Below are 24,115 nucleotides of genomic sequence, written 5' to 3' on the forward strand. Positions count from 1 at the left end.
TGATCTGGTGATATATTTTACAGGGCAGCACGGTGGTGTAGCGGTTAGCGCTGTCGCCTCGCAGCAAGAAGGTCCGGGTTTGAGCCCCGTGGCCGACAAGGGCCTTTCTGTGCGGAGTTTGCATGTTCTTACTATGTCCGCGTGGGTTTCCTCCGGGTGCTCCGGTTTCCCCCACAGTCCAAAGACATGCAGGTTAGGTTAACTGGTGACTCTAAATTGACCGTAGGTGTGAATGTGAGTGTGAATGGTTGTCTGTGTCTATGTGTCAGCCCTGTGATGACCTGGCGACTTGTCCAGGGTGTACCCCGCCTTTCACCCGTAGTCAGCTGGGATAGACTCCAGCTTGCCTGCGACCCTGTAGAACAGGATAAAGCGGCTAGAGATGATGAGATGAGATGAGATCTCATCTCATCATCTCTAGCCGCTTTATCCTTCTACAGGGTCGCAGGCAAGCTGGAGCCCATCCCAGCTGACTACGGGCGAAAGGCGGGGTACACCCTGGACAAGTCGCCAGGTCATGATATGAGATATATTTTATAATTCTTGTTCATACACAAACATGCTGGTGAATGATCAGACCTCTGATTGGTGTTCACACCGAATAACAAGACATATGATTGGCTGAAAGTTCATGTTTGCAAGGTGTGAACTTGCTGTTTATACAACCCCAAATCAGAAAGTTGGGACAGTAAAGCATTTACCACTTTATAATGTTGCCATTCCTTCACACAACTCTTAAAAGATGTTTAGGGACTGAAGACAACAAGTGATGAAGCATTTCAGGTGTTATTTTTGTCCCATTCTTCCTGCAAACATGTCTGAAGGTGTGTAACAGTAGGCTACAGGGTCGTCATTGTCATGTTTTTCATTTCAAAATTCTCCACACCTTCTCTATAGGGGACAGAGGAGTCAGGCACCCATCTCTTCCACAGCCATGCCTTTGTAATGTGTGCAGAATGTGGTTTTGCATTGTCTTTTTGAAATCTCCCTGGAAAAGATGTCGTCTTAAAGGCAGCATGTGTTGCTCCAAAATCTCAATGTACTTTTCTGCATTAATGCTGCCATCACAGAAGCATACGTTACCTCTGCCACGGTCACTGACACAACCCCATACCATGACAGACCCTGGCTTTTGGACTTGTTCCGGCTAACAGTCTGGATGGTTCTTTGTTCCAGGCCACATGACGTGCATTTCTTCCAAAAAAGAACTGGAATACTGATTTGTCTGACAACAATATACGTTTCCACTGTGTGATGATCCATCCCTGATGCCTCTGAGCCCAGAGAAGCCGACAGCGGTTCAGGATACAGTTAACATAAGGCTTCCTTTTTGCGCAGTAAAGTTTTAAATGCTATTTGTGGATATAACTCAATATTGTACAGCTTGACAAAGGTTTGCCAAAGTAATCCTGAGCCCATGTGGTTATATCAGCTATACTGTAGATCAGGGCTTTTCAAAGTGTGGGGCGCGCCCCCCCTGGGGGGTGCCAGAGTTCTTCAGGGGGGGCGCAACGTGAGGAGCCTTTACCAGAGACAAAATGGATCGATTTTTAGTACCTAAAGCTACAGTGAGTGAGGAGACAGAGTTTGGGCCAAGCAAAAAAACCCAGAGCCTCCAGGATGTTGCGATTTGCAACTTCAGCGCAAATTCAACCAATCCCCCCGGATTCAGGGCGGTGTTACAATTATATCCAATCATCGCAACTTTCCCGCAAATTTGACCAATCGTTGGCGTCGTCTTGAGGTGACGTCGACAAACTACCTTCCGCCTTACTTCCGTGTTTACGTTCAAGAGAAGCAGCATGCGCGCAGTGTTGCCAGATTAGTTTTAAGTGCATTTTGGCGGGTTTTGAACATATTTTGGACTGGAAAACATCAGCAGTATTTGGCAACATTGCATGATGTGCGAGTCAGTGTTTATATAGGCTTAAATTCTGTTACTGAAAGTGTGTGATGTTTACAGTGAAGCACTGTGTGCACTTTATTTTTTTTTTTTTACTTAATACAAGAAATTAATGGATGCCAACATTTTTGCCAAAATGGTATTTTATTTTCCATTGTTTAGGCAGCTTCAGCATCATACTGTGAGATTCTGTTTAAATTGTTTTTTTTTTCTTCTATGAAGCCTGAGCCATTTATTTTATTAGTTTAAAATTATTGTTTAATTTAGTCTTCAGGAGAGACTGCCTGCACACAGTACTAGTATTAATAGTTTTTTTTTTCTTACATGAAAGCTGAGGCATTTATATTATATTTTAAGGTAACTTCATGTTGTGCTGTGAGGTTCTCTGCACTTTAACTTTTGAACCAACAGGTGCATTTGGATAAGTAAAGCCTATTTTTCTGCATTTTTGTAGTCCTGGTAATCTTTTGTATTGGTAAAGTTGTGTATAGGACCATTTCTCAGAGTCTTTGTTTTTTAATCAATAGTTTTTCAGTAATAACTTAATATTTAACATATCACTCAATTTTAATCACAAAAAGAGAAAATCGCAACAATTTCTCACAACTTTCACTTCCTCCTGCAATGTAATCGCAACAAAAACCTAAACACTGCAACTTTCATCGCAATTTTTTTGGAAACCCCCGCAACATCAGACATTTTAGCCCACAACAATCACAAAAAAGGCCCGCAGAATCCTGGGGGGACTGGAAAAAGAAGGAAGTATGACCACGATTATTTAAAGTTTGGATTTTCATGGACTGGATCTGAAGATGCTCCACTGCCACAGTGTGTTGTCTGCCAAGAGGTGCTAGCTAACGATACTATGAGATGTTTAAAATGCGTAAAAAAAAAGATGATGTTTTCAAAAGCACAGATGTTTAAAATGTGAAAAAGAAAAAAAGAAAAATGTGTACAACAACCATTTTTTAAAAATACGAATGGAACATTAAGTATAGCAACAACAAAAATTGTGGGGGGGGGGGGGGGGGGCGCTGTTGTTTATTTGCTCTCCGAGGGGGGGCTGACTCTCCCACACTTTGAAAACCCCTGCTGTAGATGAATGACAGTTCTTGATGCAGTGCCATCTGAGGGATCGGAGATCACAGGTGTTCAGCTTAGGCTTGTGCCCTTGCCCTTTACACACCAAAATTCCTCCAGATTCCTTGAATTGTTTAATGATATTATGCACCATAGAGGGTGAAATATCCAAATCCCTTTTTATCTTTCTTCGAGGAACATTTGTTTTTAAACATTTCAATAATTTTCTCATGCATTTGTTGACAAACTGGAGATCCTCAGCCCATCTTTACTGCTCAAAGATTAGGCCTTTCCTGGATACTGATTTTGTCCCCAGTCCTGATTACAGTCACCTGTTGACATTACCTTTTTCAAATTACATCATTATTTCACCTTATTACTAGCCCTAAACTGGCCCGTCCTAACTTTTTTTTGGAATGTGTTGCAGGTCTGAAATGCAGGAATGGATGTATATTCACAAATTAAATGAAGTTGACCAACAAAACATGAAATATCTTGGGTTCATTGAGACTGCAATGAAATACAAGTCAAAGTAAATTTAGAAATCACCACTTTTTTTTTTTTTGCATTTTTCATGATGTCATCTTTCATCCCGACTTTTTCTGATTTGGGGTTAAAGTACAACCTTGAAGACTAAATGTAAAGAAATTGTAAAAATATGAGTTTTAACGAATTTAATTTTTGTCGATATAATCCGTTGTGTATTTAACACACACACACACACACACACCACATCTATAAATACTTTTGTGTATTGTAGGACTTTTTTTTTTATGGGAGTTGCCAAACAAATTTATATTAGCATATTTATAGCAACAATATATTGCTCATGTTTGTTGTGTGAATTATTTTGTTGTACATTTTAATATTTAGTGTTATTTTTTTCATTTCGGTCAGGCGCCACCCGAACTGATGATCACATCATCAGCTTTTCTTTGGCTAATCAGACACAAAGTACACTGCCACTCTTGCCAGAGTGGTTGGGGGTTAGGTGCCTTGCTCAAGGGCACTTCAGCCAGTCCTTCTGGTCCAGGGAATCAAAGCAATGACCTTTTGGCCCCAAAAATGCTTCTTTAACCATTAGGCCATGGCTTCCATTGGTGTTATGATACTGTTAGAACCTATTCTTACTGTATCTAGGGTTAGGGTAAAATTTTTTTTTGCATGTTCTCCCCGTGTCCGCGTGGGTTTCCTCCGGGTGCTCCGGTTTCCCCCACAGTCCAAAGACATGCAGGTTAGGTTAACTGGTGGCTCTAAATTGACCGTGAGTGTGAATGGTTGTCTGTGTCTATGTATCAGCCCTGTGATGACCTGGCGACTTGTCCAGGGTGTACCCCGCCTCTCACCCATAGTCAGCTGGGATAGGCTCCAGCTGGCCCGCGACCCTGTAGAACAGGATAAGCGGCTACAGATAGAGTAGAGTGGGGGAAAAAGCCCCCCTTAAGGAAAATTCAGTTTTTCTCCAAGTTGAAATGAACCATGTGTTTAGTTTTAATCATAGTTTTTGACAACAGTGACATGAACAATAATGCCACCTAAAGTTTGCCTAAAGTTAATACTTAATTTTTTTTTAACAAAAACAAACATTGTGCCAAGGGGGCCTTTTACTCCCCCAGTGGGGTAAAAGGCCCCCTGAGGTGGGGCAATAGGCCCCCTCACTCAAAAAAAGCTGTTTGGATAGCAAAAGTGTTTACTTAAGCCTATAATGTGAAAGAAACAAGAAAATATCCCTGAATTAATGAATAGATGCATTATTTTATTATATTTCGCATTTTAATTTCAATATAATTTTGTGTGGATTGAACATGAATTAACAAAGAACATGTGCATCAATAAATAATGCTAATTGAATCAATGAATTCATTAGCTATCTGCTATTCAGAAATGTATGAAATACAGTAATTATGATAAAAGGAAACGATGCCCCCTGGGGGCCATTTACCCCGCCATTAAGGGGGCGTTTTACCCCACAGACTACACTTTTACAAAAAAGGGTCTTACTTTCAAAATGTGATTCAACTTTTTACACCTAATGTATTTTTTTTAACGTACTGACTTGTCTACTCATACCACATACACAGCTGTGATATCTGACGAAATAGCAGCTATCTAAATACAGTTTCACTGATATCTGAAAATTATATCACTTACCATGAAATTTGATTTCTCTCCGCTGCGTTGCTGATATGCGATCCACAGTGGATATTTGTATATCCCCGTTGTCAAGCCAGTCCATAGCAACAATAGAAATGTAACTTTGCTCCATCTGGTGGTTATTTTGGGTAAAACAGGCCGGGGGCGTATTACCCCACGGGGGCATATTACCCCACTCTACTCTAATGGATGGATGGATGGATATACGTCCTTGACTTGCAAGTTACGTCAAAGCAAAATAGAAACGCGGATGTCAGCCGTGTTGGTGGATATACAAATGCAGGGTCAAGTGACATTCCATACTAAACATAGTCACGCGTGCGCAACTCTCTTTGTTTCTCCACTGCTTTAAGCATTCTTTTAGCTATGCCATGTCTTTGTGCTGTATATGGTTACAGTCACTACAATACTCATGATCGTGACACATTCCGATTTTTTAGAATTCTGTCCGTGATTCGGAAAGAGGGCAAGGAAACTCTGAGGCTTAGTACAGAGAGAAGATGAGGGGATCAGGACACTTCGTCCAATGACCATTTCATCCAAAGCCTTTTTCATACACACTATCAATTATTTTATATTTCAGGTATTCCGCTGTTCACGAATGAAAGCCCCGTGAGAGTGCTGCTCGGCGCCTAAAGATTTAACATGATCCAGCTGGGTTTAAAAATTAATAATTCGGCCAAGGGAGCTCACAGTGAAGCCAAATTTTACAGGCACCTCCCTCTAAGCCTCCCCCTTCAAAAGAGCATGGTCTTGGGTCGGTAGGACCGTGCCTCGGCCTAGGGATTTGTGAACGAAGCCCCAGGCACCGAGCAGCGCTCTCGTGGAAGAAGTAATATGATCCAGCCGGAAACACAGAAATGAAAGGAGAGCAGCCTGCAATGACACGGGAGTTAACTCATCCCAGGGTCAGCAAGTGGCAAAGGCCGACATGGCTACTCCCCTTAGTGCACTCTTTAGTGTCGAAGCACACGTACTATGGCACTCATTTGCTTTACAAAAATGTGTCTTGCTTCAGTCAAATTCCATTGAGAATTCCTCCTTTTTTTCGAACAAACACCTGAAATATAAAATAATTGATAGTGTGTATGAAAAAGGCTTTGGACGAAATGTCTTAACTATTGGACGAAATGACCTGTATCCGTACTCATCGGCTGGTAGAAACTTATTATCTTCAGAAAAGTCTAACTTTTTAAACAATATGGGTCAAAACCACACATATCTATCTTCTCTTTGTACAACCCCGATTCCAAAAAAGTTGGGACAAAGTACAAATTGTAAATAAAAACGGAATGCAATAATTTACAAATCTCAAAAACTGATATTGTATTCACAATAGAACATAGACAACATATCAAATGTCGAAAGTGAGACATTTTGAAATTTCATGCTAAATATTGGCTCATTTGAAATTTCATGACAGCAACACATCTCAAAAAAAGTTGGGTCAGGGGCAATAAGAGGCTGGAAAAGTTAAAGGTACAAAAAAGGAACAGCTGGAGGACCAAATTGCAACTCATTAGGTCAATTGGCAATAGGTCATTAACATGACTGGGTATAAAAAGAGCATCTTGGAGTGGCAGCGGCTCTCAGAAGTAAAGATGGGAAGAGGATCACCAATCCCCCTAATTCTGCACCGACAAATAGTGGAGCAATATCAGAAAGGAGTTCCACAGTGTAAAATTGCAAAGAGTTTGAACATATCATCTACAGTGCATAATATCAAAAGATTCAGAGAATCTGGAAGAATCTCTGTGCGTAAGGGTCAAGGCCGGAAAACCATACTGGGTGCCTGTGATCTTCGGGCCCTTAGATGGCACTGCATCACATACAGGCATGCTTCTGTATTGGAAATCACAAAATGGGCTCAGGAATATTTCCAGAGAACATTATCTGTGAACACAATTCACTGTGCCATCCACTGTTGCCAACTAAAACTCTATAGTTCAAAGAAGACGCCGTATCTAAACATGATCCAGAAGCGCAGACGTCTTCTCTGGGCCAAGGCTCATTTAAAATGGACTGTGGCAAAGTGGAAAACTGTTCTGTGGTCAGACAAATCAAAATTTGAAGTTCTTTATGGAAATCAGGGACGCCGTGTCATTCGGACTAAATAGAAGAAGGACGACACAAGTTATCAGCGCTCAGTTCATATCCACCATCATGGCAGACGCTCATGACATTGTGAACCCTTTAGAATTTTCCATATTTCTGCATAAATATGACCTAAAACATCATTAGATTTTCACACAATTCCTAAAAGTGGATAAAGAGAACCCAGTTAAACAAATGAGACAAAAAATATTATACTTGGTCATTTATTTATTGAGGAAAATGATCCAATATTACATATCTGTGAGTGGTAAAAGTATGTGAACCTCTAGGATTAGCAGTTCTATCAAAGTTCTATCTAGAGATCTATCAAAGTCTGATCTTCACAACACGTTTGTGGAAGTGTATCATGGCACGAACAAAGGAGATTTCTGAGGACCTCAGAAAAAGCGTTGTTGATGCTCATCAGGCTGGAAAAGGTTACAAAACCATCTCTAAAGAGTTTGGACTCCACCAATCCACAGTCAGACAGATTGTGTACAAATGGAGGAAATTCAAGACCATTGTTACCCTCCCCAGGAGTGGTCGACCAACAAAGATCACTCCAAGAGCAAGGCGTGTAATAGTCGGCAAGGTCACAAAGGACCCCAGGGTAACTTCTAAGCAACTGAAGGCCTCTCTTACATTGGCTAATGTTAATGTTCATGAGTCCACCATCAGGAGAACACTGAACAACAAATGGTGTGCATGGCAGGGTTGCAAGAAGAAAAGCCACTGCTCTCCAAAAAGAACATTGCTGCTCATCTGCAGTTTGCTAAAGATCACGTGGACAAGTCAGAAGGCTATTGGAAAAATGTTTTGTGGATGGATGAGACCAAAATAGAACTTTTTGCTTTCAATGAGAAGCGTTATGTTTAGAGAAAGGAAAAACACTGCATTCCAGCATAAGAACCTTATCCCATCTGTCAAACATGGTGGTGGTAGTATCATGGTTTGGGCCTGTTTTGCTGCATCTGGGCCAAGATGGCTTGCCATCATTGATGGAACAATGAATTCTGAATTATACCAGCAAATTCTAAAGGAAAATGTCAGGACATCTGTCCATGAACTGAATCTCAAGAGAAGGTGGGTCATGCAGCAAGACAATGACCCTAAGCACACAAGTCGTTCTACCAAAGAATGGTTAAAGAAGAATAAAAAGTTAATGTTTTGGAATGGCCAAGTCAAAGTCCTGACCATAATCCAATCGAAATGTTGTGGAAGGACCTGAAGCGAGCAGTTCATGTGAGGAAACCCAGCAACATCCCGGAGTTGAAGCTGTTCTGTATGGGGGAATGGGCTAAAATTCCTTCAAGCCAGTGTGCAGGACTGATCAACAGTTACCGTAAACGTTTAGTTGCAGTTATTGCTGCACAAGGGGGTCACACCAGATACTGAAAGCAAAGGTTCACATACTTTTGCCACTCATGGATATGTAATATTGAATCATTTTCCTCAATAAATAAATGACCAAGTATAATATTTTTGTCTGATTTCTTTAACTGGGTTTTTTTTTATCTATTTTTAGGACTTGTGTGAAAATCTGATGTTTTAGGTCATATTTATGCAGAAATATAGAAAATTCTAAAGGGTTCACAAACTTTCAAGCACCACTGTGTGTGTGCATATTATATATATATATATATATATATATATATATATATATATATATATATATATATATATATACACACACACACACACATACACACACACACACTGCTCAGCGTAAATGAGTACACCCCCTTTGAAAAGTAACATTTTAGACAATATCTCAATGAATACAATTTCCAAAATGTTGACAAGACAAAGTTTAATATAACATCTGTTTAACTTATAATGGGAAAGTAAGGTTAATAATATAACTTGGATTACACATTTTTCAGTTTTACTAAAATTAGGGTGGTGCAAAAATGAGTACACCCCACAACAAAAACTACTACATCTAGTACTTTGTATGGCCTCCATGATTTTTAATGACAGCACCAAGTCTTCTAGGCATGGAATGAACAAGTTGGCAACATTTTGCAACATCAATCTTTTTCCATTCTTCAACAATGACCTCTTTTAGTGACTGGATGCTGGATGGAGAGTGATGCTCAACTTGTCTCTTCAGAATTCCCCAAAGAAAATCGTTTCTTTACACCACAAAGGTGAAGGCTACAAGAAGATCAGCAAAGCTTTACTTATCAGTCAGAATACTGTAGCAAAAGATGAAGTTTTAGGTCATATGAAGATCCTCAGGCCAGGACTCTGCTGTCTATCTTCATCTTAACAACAAAGGACACTCATTTCAGAATTGCAACATACGCATTTTAGCTACAGAGGATCGTTGGTATGAGCAAGGAGTTAAAGAAGCCATTTTTGTCAACCTGGAACAGCCATCACTGAACAGAGGTGGTGGTCTAAGACAGCCTTTCTCAACCAGGGTGCCGTCTGGCTTTGTTAGTGGTGCCGTCAAAAAATTATATACAACCCCGATTCCAAAAAAGTTGGGACAAAGTACAAATTGTAAATAAAAACGGAATGCAATAATTTACAAATCTCAAAAACTGATATTGTATTCACAATAGAACATAGACAACATATCAAATGTCGAAAGTGAGACATTTTGAAATTTCATGCCAAATATTGGCTCATTTGAAATTTCATGACAGCAACACATCTCAAAAAAGTTGGAACGGGGCAATAAGAGGCTGGAAAAGTTAAAGGTACAAAAAAGGAACAGCTGGAGGACCAAATTGCAACTCATTAGGTCAATTGGCAATAGGTCATTAACATGACTGGGTATAAAAAGAGCATCTTGGAGTGGCAGCGGCTCTCAGAAGTAAAGATGGGAAGAGGATCACCAATCCCCCTAATTCTATGCCAACAAATAGTGGAGCAATATCAGAAAGGAGTTCGACAGTGTAAAATTGCAAAGAGTTTGAACATATCATCATCTACAGTGCATAATATCATCAAAAGATTCAGAGAATCTGGAAGAATCTCTGTGCGTAAGGGTCAAGGCCGGAAAACCATACTGGGTGCCTGTGATCTTCGGGCCCTTAGACGGCACTGCATCACATACAGGCATGCTTCTGTATTGGAAATCACAAGATGGGCTCAGGAATATTTCCAGAGAACATTATCTGTGAACACAATTCACCGTGCCATCCGCCGTTGCCAGCTAAAACTCTATAGTTCAAAGAAGAAGCCGTATCTAAACATGATCCAGAAGCCCAGACGTCTTCTCTGGGCCAAGGCTCATTTAAAATGAACTGTGGCAAAGTGGAAAACTGTTCTGTGGTCAGACAAATCAAAATTTGAAGTTCTTGGAAATGGAAATCAGGGACGCCGTGTCATTCGGACTAAAGAGGAGAAGGACAACCCAAGTTGTTATCAGCGCTCAGTTCAGAAGCCTGCATCTCTGATGGTATGGGGTTGCATTAGTGCGTATGGCATGGGCAACTTACACATCTGGAAAGACACCATCAATGCTGAAAGGTATATCCAGGTTCTAGAGCAACATATGCTCCCATCCAGATGACATCTCTTTCAGGGAAGACCTTGCATTTTCCAACATGACAATGCCAAACCACATACTGCATCAATTACAGCATCATGTCTGCGTAGAAGAAGGGTCCGGGTACTGAACTGGCCAGCCTGCAGTCCAGATCTTTCACCCATAGAAAACATTTGGCGCATCATAAAACAGAAGATATGACAAAAAAGACCTAAGACAGTTGAGCAACTAGAATCCTACATTAGACAAGAATGGGTTAACATTCCTATCCCTAAACTTGAGCAACTTGTCTCCTCAGTCCCCAGACGTTTACAGACTGTTGTAAAGAGAAAAGGGGATGTCTCACAGTGGTAAACATGGCCTTGTCCCAACTTTTTTGAGATGTGTTGTTGTCATGAAATTTAATATCACCTAATTTTTCTCTTTAAATGATACATTTTCTCAGTTTAAACATTTCATATGTCATCCATGTTCTATTCTGAATAAAATATGGAATTTTGAAACTTCCACATCATTGCATTCCGTTTTTATTTACAATTTGTACTTTGTCCTAACTTTTTTGGAATCGGGGTTGTATTCCAACATTGAAATAAATAAAATGACTTCAAATTCCAAAAAACAATAGTTACACTAATGCAGATCATCGCTGCCTCATACATCATCAAAATTTGTCTCACAGCCCCCTTTCCCATGTCACAACGTCACTGCCGGGGTCAGCGTATAGTCAGTGTGACTGCGTATATTTTATATGGGGGTGCCTTGAGAATTTGCATACTTCTGAAGGGTGCCGTGACTGAAAAAAGGTTGAGAAACGCTGGTCTAAGACACCATTTATCAGCCACCTACAATGCAGTCCATGGCACACTTCCCAGACAACTGAATGCACACCAAAACCCAGCTGTTTTCAGTGACTCACAGGAGGACAGAGAGAACCAACAACCCATTGATCACCCCAACGACTCTCTAGGCTGTTCACACCCAGCCCCCAGTGACCCACACCAATGCCCCTTTTCCACCAAATCAGTTCCAGGGCTGGTTCGGGGCCAGTGCTTAGTTTGGAACCGGGTTTTCTGTTTCCACTGACAAAGAACTGGCTCTGGGGCCAGAAAAACCGGTTCCAGGCTAGCACCAACTCTCTGCTGGGCCAGAGGAAAGAACCGCTTACGTCAGCGGGGGGGGGGGGGGGGGGGGGGGGGGGCAGAGTTGTTAAGACCAACAACAATAACAAGACCGTGAAAGATCGCCATTTTTAAGCGACGAGAAGCAGCAGCTGTACAAACGTGAAGTCATCCATTATTATTATTGTTGTTGTTGTTGCTGCTGCTGCTTCTTCCATGTTGTTTTTGCTTCGATATTCGCGCCAAGGTTTATGCAAACGTAGCGACGTAACTGACATATACAGCGATGTAATGACGTATACAATGACGTAACTGATGTACACAGCGACGTAATGACGTGTCTTCCATTAGCACTGCAAGCTATGGAAAAGCAAACTGGTTCTCAGCTGGCTCGCAAGTTGAACGAGTTGTGAACTAGCACCAGCACTGGCCCCGAACCAGCCCTGGAACTGATTTGGTAGAAAAGGGGTACAACAGGATGACTCAACGACACCTCAGGATTGCTTTTCATCCATGAGAGGATTCTTCTTCTTCTTTTGGCTGCTCCCGATTAGGGGTCGCTACAGCGGATCTTTCATCTCCATTGCTCCCTGTCTTCCGCATCCTTCTTTACCACACCTGCCACTTTCATGTCCTCTCTCACCACATCCATGTATCTCGTTTTCGTTTGCCTGGCAGCTCCATCCTCAACATTCTCCTTCCCACATGCTCTGCATCTCTTCTCAGTATGTGCCCATACCATCTCAGTCTCATCTCTCTTAGCTTAATTCCCAAGCTCTCCACATGTGCTGTCCCTCTGATGTGCTCGTTCCTTATCCTGTCCAACCTCCCATCGCAAACCAACTCTGCCACCTCCAACTTCGCCTCCTGTCTCTTCGTTAAGGGGACGGTCTCCAATCCATACATCACAGCTGGTCTCATGACTGTCTTATAAATCTTACCTTTCACTTTTGCTGGGACTTTCCTTGAGAGGATAAATACCTGATACTCCATATTAGTCAGACAGAACTGAAGAAGCCTTTCAGGCCCACTTTACACGGGGACGGTCTGAAACAAAAACGCAAAAGTCCGTTTTCGTTCTCACTTTTTTCCGCGTTTACACGACCGTTTTCAAGGAGGAAATCTGCGTCTATATGGTGACGCATAAATGTGTGGAATTCAATTGGATGTGCATGCCAGGCGGCTAGGTGGTGCTGTGACAGACCTCCGCTATGTCTGCACGCATGCGCAACGTCTTCCGTCTTGTCTGATCTGCACATCTGCGCCGCGAAAACTTTGACTACTCTGGCTATGGTAAGTAAGAAAGTAAGTAAAAAAGTAAGAGCATACTATACCCGCCTCTGTTCATTAACGGTATACTGTATGTGCAGATTCGGTATAGATGTTCGAAGGACTCCTGGACGTTTATTAAAGCTGCCAGAGCAGCTTGAAGGTCCGTTGGATCGATGTAATCAGACATGCTCTTACTTTTTTACTTACTTTCTTACTTCCCGGGCTGGCATGTACAGTATATGACATATGTATGACGTAAACGCGTACCCGACGTGAGCAGATCCAAGCAGAGTTTCGCGTATTGGGTAGTTTAGACGGATATGCAACGGGGGCTGTTTTTAACTTATCCACTCTGGAAGGTGTTTTCAATTTTTTCCGTTTTTCAGCCTCAGAAACGCCGTCCCCGTGTAGACGAAAGGCACTTCCGATAAAATATTTAGTCGTTTTTACCCGACAGCGTCCTCGTGTAAACGGGCCCTCAGATGAGAGGTGAAACGTCTTCAAGAATCTTCAACCAAGTCCAGTTGCTCTCTTTTACCACCCACAGTTTACTCTGACCTGGATGACTGAGAATCCTCACAGAAATGAGTAGTAGTAATTTATTCTGTAGTTAAAAAAAGAAATCATAAACTGCATGTTTAAAAATTAAACAAAAGAAATAAATACAGCAAAGTTGAAAGGAACTTGAAATCTGTGAGTGAAATGTCCAAGAAAAAAAATCTGATTTCTTTTTAACATAAAAAAAATCTAAATATAAAATTCCAGAAAAACACTGTACTGATATTAGAAAAAAAACTGAAAAGCATGCAAATGTCACGCACGTTACGTTCATTATTATATTAATATTGTATTGATATGAATCAATATATTGTGTCATGAAAATTGTATTGATTGCCATGATGTAATAAATTATACAGTGGATTATATCCAATGCTGGGAGTAACGCGTTACAAAAGTAACAAATTCCTGTAATGCATTGCTTTTTGCGGTAACGCGGTAATGAAAGGCATTACAGAAATAAATTTGGTAATATTTTACTTGGTACAAATGTCAGTAACGTGCGTTACAGTGCATTTTTAACCTGGAATGAAGTGGTGTTTTTTTTTCCTTCATACAAATTCGCCAAAATCACCGCGAGATCAGCAGAGGTGAAACGTCCTCGCAAAATGTTTCACTTCCTTTTCCTTTAGGCTAGTCAGACGGAAGAGAGAGATGAGTGAACCTGCAGCTGATCTAATGTCGGATAGCACATTCTCCAGATTGGCATACGCCCATTACTTTAAGTTTGTGAAAAATAAGGATGTGAAGAACATCGTAGTCAAATACACTGTGTGCTAAACCTAAAGAACTGTCCACTTCCCGAAATAGCACCAGTAATTTAACTAAACATTTACAGAGGTGCCATAGTAACATGAAGTTAGCAAGGAAGCAAGCAGAGGATGAGAGTGGCAATAAAATCACAAAGCAGCCTAAATTAACGTTCTGCCGCTCTGAGATGCTCCTTCAGCCTCAAGAGGTTAGGAGACTTGTGGCCGAGTATGTTGTTGAAGATATGCTGACAGTTTGTTGACATTTTTGTCCTGTATAACTGAGTTTTTTTTGTGGTTGGAAGTCAGACTAAAGTGATTGAGCTGCCTTTCCTTCGAGGGCTAACAGGCCTAAGCACTTCAATATCATTAAAAGCACTTTGATTTTCTCATCTCATTATCTCTAGCCGCTTTATCCTGTTCTACAGGGTCGCAGGCAAGCTGGAGCCTATCCCAGCTGACTACGGGCGAAAGGCGGGGTACACCCTGGACAAGTCACCAGGTCATCACAGGGCTGACACAGACACAGACAACCATTCACACTCACATTCACACCTACGCTCAATTTAGAGTCACCAGTTAACCTAACCTGCATGTTTTTGCCTGCGACCCTGTAGAACAGGATAAAGCGGCTACAGATAATGAGATGAGATGAGATGAATGGCTAAATGTAAGAAGTATGATCTTGTTATAAGAACTATTTTGATTATTTTGAGTTAATCAGATCTCGCATAATAAGTTCCCCAATCTTATTTTGGAATTATTTCATCTAAAAACAGGTTAGATTTTTCATCTTACTTTAAGAAATCTTACCAAGTCAAATTTGACTAGTTCCATTGGCAGATTTTTTTCACCTGATTCAAGCAAATATGCTTTGTTTTAATCTTTTATTTCTTATTTTTGAAAGGCCATTTTTTGCAGTGTGGGTGTTATGGTGTAGGCAACGTAAATGACAACGGTTTACTGCTGCTTGAACTGTGCACCAAGTTTCAGTTGCTTATTTCTAGCAGGCAATTTCAGCATAAGGGCGACCATGTAACAACATGGATGCACCCAAGATCTAAACAATGGCACTTGCTAGACTATGTAATTGTGCGTAAGCGTGACATGCAAGATGTCTGCAATGTCCATTCCTTGCGTGGAGCAGTGCTAGACAGACCATGCGCTTGTTAGATCAAAGATGCGTTTGGCCATCAAGCCTACTGCTCGGTCACGTAAGACAGTTAAGCTTCCTAAACGTCTAGATGTTGCACAACTTTACTCATCAGATACACAGGCCATCTTGCAGGAACGACTCAGCACAGTGATGTACTCCAACTCATGGAAGGTTACCCGTGAGCAAATCTACAACGTCACTAAGGATGTTGTTGGCACTGTGTCCTCCAAATCCCAAGACTGGTTTGATGAAAATGATCAAGCCATAAGTGTCACTCTTTCTACCAAGAACAATTTATGTAAACACCTTATGCAGAAAAAACTATCAGAGACTCAGAGAAAGCAACTGAATGAGGAGTTTAAGCAAGCTAAGGCTGATGCACAACATACTCTGCGGACAATGCAGGACACATGGTGGTCAAATCTTGCAGCAGAGATGCAGACCACTGCTGATTCCAAAAACAGCAAGGAGCTGCACAGCCTAATTAAGCAAGCCATAGTCCACTTGCATGTGATGTCACAGCCGATCCAGATTGTAAACAGACGCCATCTTGTCGGTCAAACGCCATATTTCCGCCATCGCAATTTACCGACACTGACTTTCGTTGTTTTTCGCCCAAATCTGCAAATATTGCCGGAGAGTTGTATGGCAGATAAATGCCACAACAGGAGAGGTCAGAAATCGGGAAGAAAGTTTCATAGGCTGCCATGGGACCCTGACAGGCATGCAAAATGGATTGCTGCTATCAGCCAGGCCGATCCAAACAACAAGGCATGGGTACCGACTGGAAAGAACGATCACTGGCGCCTGTACTAGTGCTCAATACTTACCGTAAGTGACTTACCCGTCCAATGAGGATTGTTATTTTCTTGTTTACAAGATGCCACATCTGAGGGGGGCTGACAAATCCTGAATTTCTGTAAAGATAACTGTCCAGAGATTTATAAGCACGCAGTGCTTCACCACTGAACAGCGAGGGAAAGTTAATGAGGTAATTATACACATCTGGGTATTCCACCTCTGGCAGTTCAATATCCACTGACACGGTCGTGAAAACTACGTCCGGTAATCAATAAGGGTCACTAATCTGTAGGTCGTTTATTTTAGACATATATCTATCTGTTCATTAGGCAAGGCAAGTTTATTTATATAGCACATTTCATACACAATGGCAGTTCAATGTGCTTTACAGAAGTAAAAACAAAAACAGTAAACAATAGAGAAATAAAATTACATAAAATTTTATTTTTATTCTAAAACAATTAATTAAAAGAATTAAAAGAATTAAAAGAAAATAAGAATTAAACAATAGTAGAAATAAAATAATAAAAATAAAGTAGAAATAGGAGGAAAAAAAACCAGCAGAATAGAATAAAGAATAAAATAGAATAAAGTTAAAATTAAAGTAAATTTAAAACATGCAGAGAAAGTAAAAATTATATAAAAAAAAAGAAGACAATATTAATTATTTAACAGAAAGCATCTGAAAACAGCTTGGTCTTTAACCTAGATTTAAAACTGCCAACAGCAGGAGCATTTTTGATGTCCTCTGGGAGTTGGTTCCATAGCTGTACTGCATAGTAGCTAAAAGCTGCTTCACCACACTTTGTTTTAACAACTGGTTTTAATAGTAAATTTTTCTGTTTTGATCTGGTAGATCTGATTGGGTTAGGCCGCTGCAACATATCAGAGAGGTAATTGGGCCCTGTACCATTTAGAGATTTGTACACCAGCAGCAATGCTTTAAAGTCAATTCTGTAGCTTACTGGAAGCCAGTGAAGGGACCTTAGAATTGGAGTAATGTGCTCTGTTCTTTTTGTTCGTGTGAGAACCCTAGCCGCTGCATTTTGAACCAGCTGAAGTCGTTTGATGGTCTTTTTTGGCAGGCCTGTGAAAAGGCCATTGCAGTAATCAACCCTACTAGAGATGAAGGCATGTATTAGTTTTTCCAGATCATTTTTTGACACAAGTCCTCTTAGTTTGGAAATGTTTTTTAGGTGATAAAATGCCGATTTAGTGATTGCTTTCATGTGACTGTCAAAGTTTAGCTCTCTGTCAATGAAAACACCAAGATTTTTAACCATTTCTTTAGTTTTCATCCCTTTTGTGTCAAGAATAGTGGTAATCTTGAGTCTTTCATCTTTTTTTCCAAATAGAATTACTTCTGTTTTATCTGTGTTCAGCTGAAGAAAATTTTGTGACATCCAGCTATTGATTTGATCGATACACTGGTAGAGACATTCAAGGGGGGCATAATCATTAGGTGAATTTTATAGGTGAATTTTTTGCAATATCATGAGTCTAGAAGGGAAGTCCATCCGAGGAGAAGTGGAGTCGTCTGTCCTTGAATGTTGGGAGTCTTGCAAGTCAGATGTTTGTGTGTCCTTGATGACGACTTGCAAAGATGATTGTTTAGGCTTTGCAACTATGTCAGTCTGCGACATCTTATCAACTGTTTTCCTCGGTGCTGGCTGAGAAAAGATTGCAAGTTTGTAGTGGTCTGCTAAGACTTTGGCTCCAATCCAGCTGAGTTCAGTGCTATTTGGCTTGTAAAATTCTCTGCGATTCCAGAAAAGGTTAAAATTGTCTATGAAGTTCATACCAAATGAAGAACAAGTTTTTCCAAGCCAGGTGTTAAGACTGAAGAGTCGAGAAAAAGCAAAACTTCCTCTCGCTGGAAGTGGGCCACTGATAAAAGATTGAATTCCAATCTTATAGAGCTCAGAAAAAAGTTTTCTGAAATCGTCTTGGACAAACAGCTGTTCTCTGAAAACATCATTTGCTCCCACATGCACAACAATACGTTTAATAGTTTTATGCTCGGACATGACCTTCAAAATGCTGTCTTTGGTGTCAGAGATGGATGCATTTGGGAGACAACAAATCATCCTATAACCTTTTAATTGTCTTACAGTGGAATCACCAAGAACAAGGGTTGTGGGATCAGGTGGTGTTACGAGCTGATTTTTGCCTCTTCTCACAGCTCTTCGATCTTGGTGCTCTCTCTTTTTACTATGTGTTTGTCCACTTGAAAAATCCTCTTCCACATCCCTGAGGCATTCAAATTTGTTCTGAATCCTTATGGGCTGTGGATTTTCCATAGGATTGTAGATCCTATTGTAATTTGTAGAACGAGCTGGTGTTGAAGTAATTACTCTTCTGTTTTTATTTTTGGGCTTACCACCCATCATTTGCCAGTTTTCTGTACTCACATTTTGCCCAGCTTGATTGGTGAATTCATCCATAATGTCCTCAGTCTGTCGGAGTGCAATCTCTGCATTCTCAGCCACTGTTTCTGTACTCTTTTCCTGAGATATCGCTTTTAATTCGTCCGTCTTTGGCAGAGCATTAATCTTTGATTCCAGAATAGAGATCCTCTGTTCTAGTTCCATGCATTTTCTGCAGGATTTTTTGCTTCTTGCCATTTTGTATTAAAAACTAACTTATAAAGATGAAGGGGGAAAAAAAAGAAGTGGAAATTAAATTAAAATTAAAAGCTTATAAAGATGAAAAATAAAATGAGAAAAAAAATAGTGAAAATTCAATGAGAAAGTATAGAAATAAAGATCAAGAAAGCAGGAGCAAAGCAAAGAAGCGTCCTACTCGCTTGAGTAGGAGGAGCAGAGTCATTAGAAAAATGAGCCGTGTAGTCCGTCGGTTGAAATTGATCCATTTTGTATACGAGTGCAACAATATTCAGCTGTGTTGTTGACCGACAAGATGGCGTCTGTTTACATTCCAGCCGGGATTCGGTCACATGACTGCAAGAGGTCTATTGGGCCTCGTGTGGCAAGAATTACTCCTCTGAGGTCAAAAGATGGCAAGGTGGTGTACGTGATGGACAAAGGCTACGTTCACACTGCAGGCTGAAGTGACTCAAATCCGATCTTTTCGCCCATATGTGACCTGTATCCGATCTTTTATTGACAATATGAACGACACAGATCCGATTTTTTCAAATCCGACCCAGGCCGTTTGGATATGTGGTCCTAATTCCGATTCCTATCTGATCTTTTCATATGCGACTTCAGTCTGAACCGCCAGGTCGCATTCATCCGACTTACACGTCATCAACAAGCCACAAACGTCACTATTCTGCGCTGAAGTAGGCGGCGGGTCTCTCAAAAAAAGTTACAACATGGCGCATAATCACGGGCGCAGATAGAGGGTGGGACTCGTCCCACCCAGATTTAAATTCACCTCGCTCGGTCCCTCCCACTTATAGGGAGGAAAAAAGTCTATGCTGTCTTTCTTTGCATAAGGCAAACCTCACGGAAAAATCAAAAGACTAATTACCATTCGGTTTATTGAGGTGCACAGCAGTGTATACATAGTTGCAACAACTCACATAAAACAAAACAAAGACCGATATTCGGTTGGTTGAGCTGCGCAGACTGCACAGGTTGCGAGCTCGAGCTTGGTTGCTATGGTAACCCGCAACAAGTTTGACAGGCATATTGGGGTTGGTTTGCTGGCAGCTTTGTCCCCCCCAGTTTTTTGTCCCCCCCAGTTCAAAAAACGTATCTGCGCCCCTGCGCATGACATCAATGCGAGGGCCGCTTCGGGCTGTGAAGGTTCTGAATCTTCTCAATGGAAGGACGCAGAGGTTAGGGAGCTGATTTCCATTTGGGGGGATGCAGCTATTCAAGCTAGATTGGATGGGTCATACCGCAACCGGGCGGTTTTACTTCCGTAAACACTGGCCATGCTCACTGCGTGTGACGTCATCGTATCCTGCAATGCGCATGCGGAACACTTTTAGGTCGCTTTTCGTTCATACTGAGGATCACATACAAGTCGCATATATTTGTTAATGTGAACGACCTCACAAAAAAATCGGATTTCACAAAAAAATCGGAATTGAGCATTAAGCCTTGCAGTGTGAATGTAGCGAAAATAACTAGTCAATGGAAAGAACACTTCTCTGAGAATAGAGAATCACACGTGGATCTTGTAGTTTTAGATACCATAGCTCAGCAGCCTATAGCCTACACAATGGAAACGCCACCCACTATGGAAGAGGTACGCAACTCAATCGCGAAGCTAAATCTTGGAAAAGCAGCTGGTCAAGATGGATTGTTTGCCAAGGTATTTCGGTTTGGAGGAGAGCACTTAACTGATATCATGTACAGAGTTATCTTAGACATCTGGACCTGTGGAGTAGTCCCAAAAGAGTGGAGAGATGCTATTTTGATTCCTCTGTACAAGGGGAAGGGTGTCCGTGAAATCTGTGAGCACTAGAGAGGCATAGCATTATTATGTGCAGCTGGAAACATCTTGTCTGGCGTAATTCTTTCCAGACTAAATGCCCATATGTGTGTTAGAGTCCTCCCAGGATCCCAGTGCGGTTTTAGAGCAAACAGAGGAACAACAGACATGATATCACAGCGCGCCAAATCCAAGAAAAGTGTGTAGAACAGGGCCAGTGCTAGTATCAGGTCTTTGTCAATCTCACAAAGGCTTTTGATACGGTCAACAGAGAAGCACTCTGGATTATTCTTGGAAAGCTTGGCTGCCCCCCACACTTCATAAACCTGGTCAAGTCCTTCCATGATGACATGGAGGCTTCCGTAATTGTTGGCGGCATCATGTCTGAATCCATAAAAGTGGAGAATGGTGTTAAGCAGGGAGATCTAGTTGCACCAACTTTGTTCTCCATCTTCTTTTCCATGGTTCTTATGGATGCCTTCAAGAACTGTGACCAAGGTGTGTATGTACGGTATCGTAGTACAGACAAGCTTTTCAACATACGCCGCTTTTCGGCTAAATCGAAAGTTCTTCTAACTATTGTCTGCGATCTCCTTTACGCTGACGACTGTGACCTGGTCTCCCACACTGCTGCTGATATGCAGAGGTTCATGGACAGGTTGTCCAAGTCATGCAAAGCTTTTGGTCTGATAATCGGTTTGGATAAGACAGTCATGGGCGGCACGGTGGTGTAGTGGTTAGCGCTGTCGCCTCACAGCAAGAAGGTCCTGGGTTCGAGCCCCGGGGCCGGCGAGGGCCTTTCAGTGTGGAGTTTGCATGTTCTCCCCGTGTCCGCGTGGGTTTCCTCCGGGTGCTCCGGTTTCCCCCACAGTCCAAAGACATGCAGGTTAGGTTAACTGGTGACTCTAAATTGACCGTAGGTGTGAATGTGAGTGTGAATGGTTGTCTGTGTCTATGTGTCAGCCCTGTGATGACCTGGCGACTTGTCCAGGGTGTACCCTGCCTTTCGCCCGTAGTCAGCTGGGATAGGCTCCAGCTTGCCTGCGACCCTGTAGAAGGATAAAGCGGCTAGAGATAATGAGATGAGAGGAGATAAGACAGTCATCATGTTTCAACCAGCTCCAGGCGCAGCCTATGTAGAACCTTCCATTTATGTGGATGGGAAGAAGCTGAAAGTCGTTGATAACTTTACCTACCTCAGTAGCATGATAAATCATCAATGTTCCCTTGACAATGAAATCTCTCTCCGGCTTAAGAAAGCTACTGATGCCTTTTCTGTTTTTCAAGACCGTGTATGGTCTCAGAAAGGCTTGAAGAAGAAAACAAAATTAGAGGTCTACAGTATAATGCCTGTGTTCTTACAAGCCTTCTATATTTTTGTGAGACATGGGTGACTTATAGGAAACATTTAGATCTTCTGGAGCGCTTTCATCAGCATTGTCTGTGATCAATCCTTGGCATTCAGCGCATCGCGCATGTTCCAGACACAGAAGCACTGGAGCGAGCCAATACACTCAGCACAGAAGCTCAAATACACAAACACCACCTTTGTTGGGCGGGACATCTGGTTCGGCTGGATGACAGCCGTATCCCCAAGCAGATGTTCTATGGAGAGCTAGCTGAGGGAAAGAGACCTCAGCAAAAACCTAAGAAGCATTTCAAAGACTGTGTTAAAGATTCCCTGTTAAAATTCTATCATAAACTGGGAAGAACAGGCTGGCGATAGGAATACTTGGAGGAAACAGATACACGGAGGCTGTCATTCATTCCATGCTAAGTCAATAGGCTAGGCCAAAACCAAAAGAGCTCCCCGCAAAGGAGAGGAAGTAGATACAGATGTGCCTCAGTTCCGCTGTAATGAGCGTGGCCGTATTAGCTTGTCAAATGCAGGGCTTCAAAGCCATCTCAGAAGTCATACAGACCACCCCCCCCACACACACACAGATTATATTCAGTTTGTTCCGGTAGACCCACTTACGTGTCATGTCTGCAGCAAAGTCTGCAAGAGCTGTTCTGGACTTACAAGACATTTCAAAACTCAAAGATCCTCCATCCGACGGAACCAACCATCAGGCCACAACCACAGACCTAGTTTGCAGTATTTGCGGCAAACTCTGTAAGCCACTCGCTGGCTTCAAAAGTGACTGTCGATCTCATGTGAGTAGGAATAATCAGCCATAGGTCAACTTGCCAGCGATGGTCTTGCTCGTCTGACGAGTAGACAGCCATCATATATATAGACAGGAGAGGAATAAAGAAAAAGAAATGAAGCAGAGAATGAAAAAAGTGTGGGATAAAGAGTAAAGAAAGAGTGAAAATGTGGAAACAGTACGTGACAGCCATGGACAAAAATGAAAGAATTATTTACTTTGCCACAGAGATGGATAGACAGAATACAAAATAGAGGGTTAGGCAAGAGACAAACGACAAGTGCCACGCCTCAGCTGATGGTGGGCGTTTGGGACGTTTGACTTCAGAGAGTTTGTCAGACTGTTTCTCAGGAGGACGACTGAGTGAAGACAGAACACCAGTTTGCTTTGGGTTTTATTCTTTGTGATGAAAGTTTGGAGAACAATCTTCCCTATCTCTCACTGCTGAGAGCACCATGACAATCCTCACACAGCTTAAGATCAGACACACACACACGCAACAGTTTGTGGTCTTTCATACTTTGGCTCGTTTGGCGTGGTTCTCCACCGTGTCCTCGGTGACGCTCTCGTCTTCCCCAATGTCTACTGTCGTCTTCTTCCCCAGCAGCTCGAAAATGTCCTCTGGTGCAATACCCTTCGGCTCAGCCACCTTCACCGTCAGCATGTCGAGGGTTAACTCTGTTCCCTTAGGGATTGCCGTCTTCGCCACTACAGACTTACCCAGCTACAGAAGGGGGGGGGATACCAATAAGGAGAACTTCATTGTGCCTGCCAATCACTAAGGTAGCGTGTGTGCGTGTGCACTTACTCACCTTGTCGTGGCAGGGCACCTCACAGGGCAGCATCTGTTTGATGCCGTTGCCTAGCGCCTGCTCAACAATTCGGACAGATTGTACCAACTCGGCAAGTTCAGAGGGATCAAGCGAGGCGGAGTGGTCGCTGCCCTTCCAGCTCTTATCCAGAGTTACATGACGCTCCAACACCTTCGCACCCATAGCCACAGCTGCCACCGACACAATAATGCCCGTCTCATGACCTGAGTAACCAATCGGGATGTCCGGGAACTCTTTCTGGTATTCCTATTGGTCAGTACATTGAGATATTTTAATTCATAATCAATTACTGTGTGAATACAGCATGATTATTCTTCATATCAACAAGGGACACACAC

At 41.9% G+C, this 24,115-nt stretch overlaps 1 protein-coding gene across 1 annotated transcript in view; it reads right to left on the reverse strand.

Moving 5' to 3' along the window:
• LOC132883322 (sialic acid synthase-like) overlaps nt 1-24,115 on the reverse strand; it is a 35,290-nt gene that overhangs the window by 4,026 nt on the left and 7,149 nt on the right. The window contains exons 5-6 of the mRNA XM_060916785.1: nt 23,757-24,023; nt 23,465-23,668 (exon numbers count right to left, since the gene is read on the reverse strand). Coding sequence (XP_060772768.1) covers nt 23,465-23,668; nt 23,757-24,023 — 471 coding nt within the window. The remainder of the gene's footprint in view (nt 1-23,464; nt 23,669-23,756; nt 24,024-24,115) is intronic.

Source organism: Neoarius graeffei, chromosome 3 (genome assembly GCF_027579695.1).
Source record: "Neoarius graeffei isolate fNeoGra1 chromosome 3, fNeoGra1.pri, whole genome shotgun sequence".
NCBI classification, from domain to species: Eukaryota; Metazoa; Chordata; class Actinopteri; order Siluriformes; family Ariidae; genus Neoarius; species Neoarius graeffei.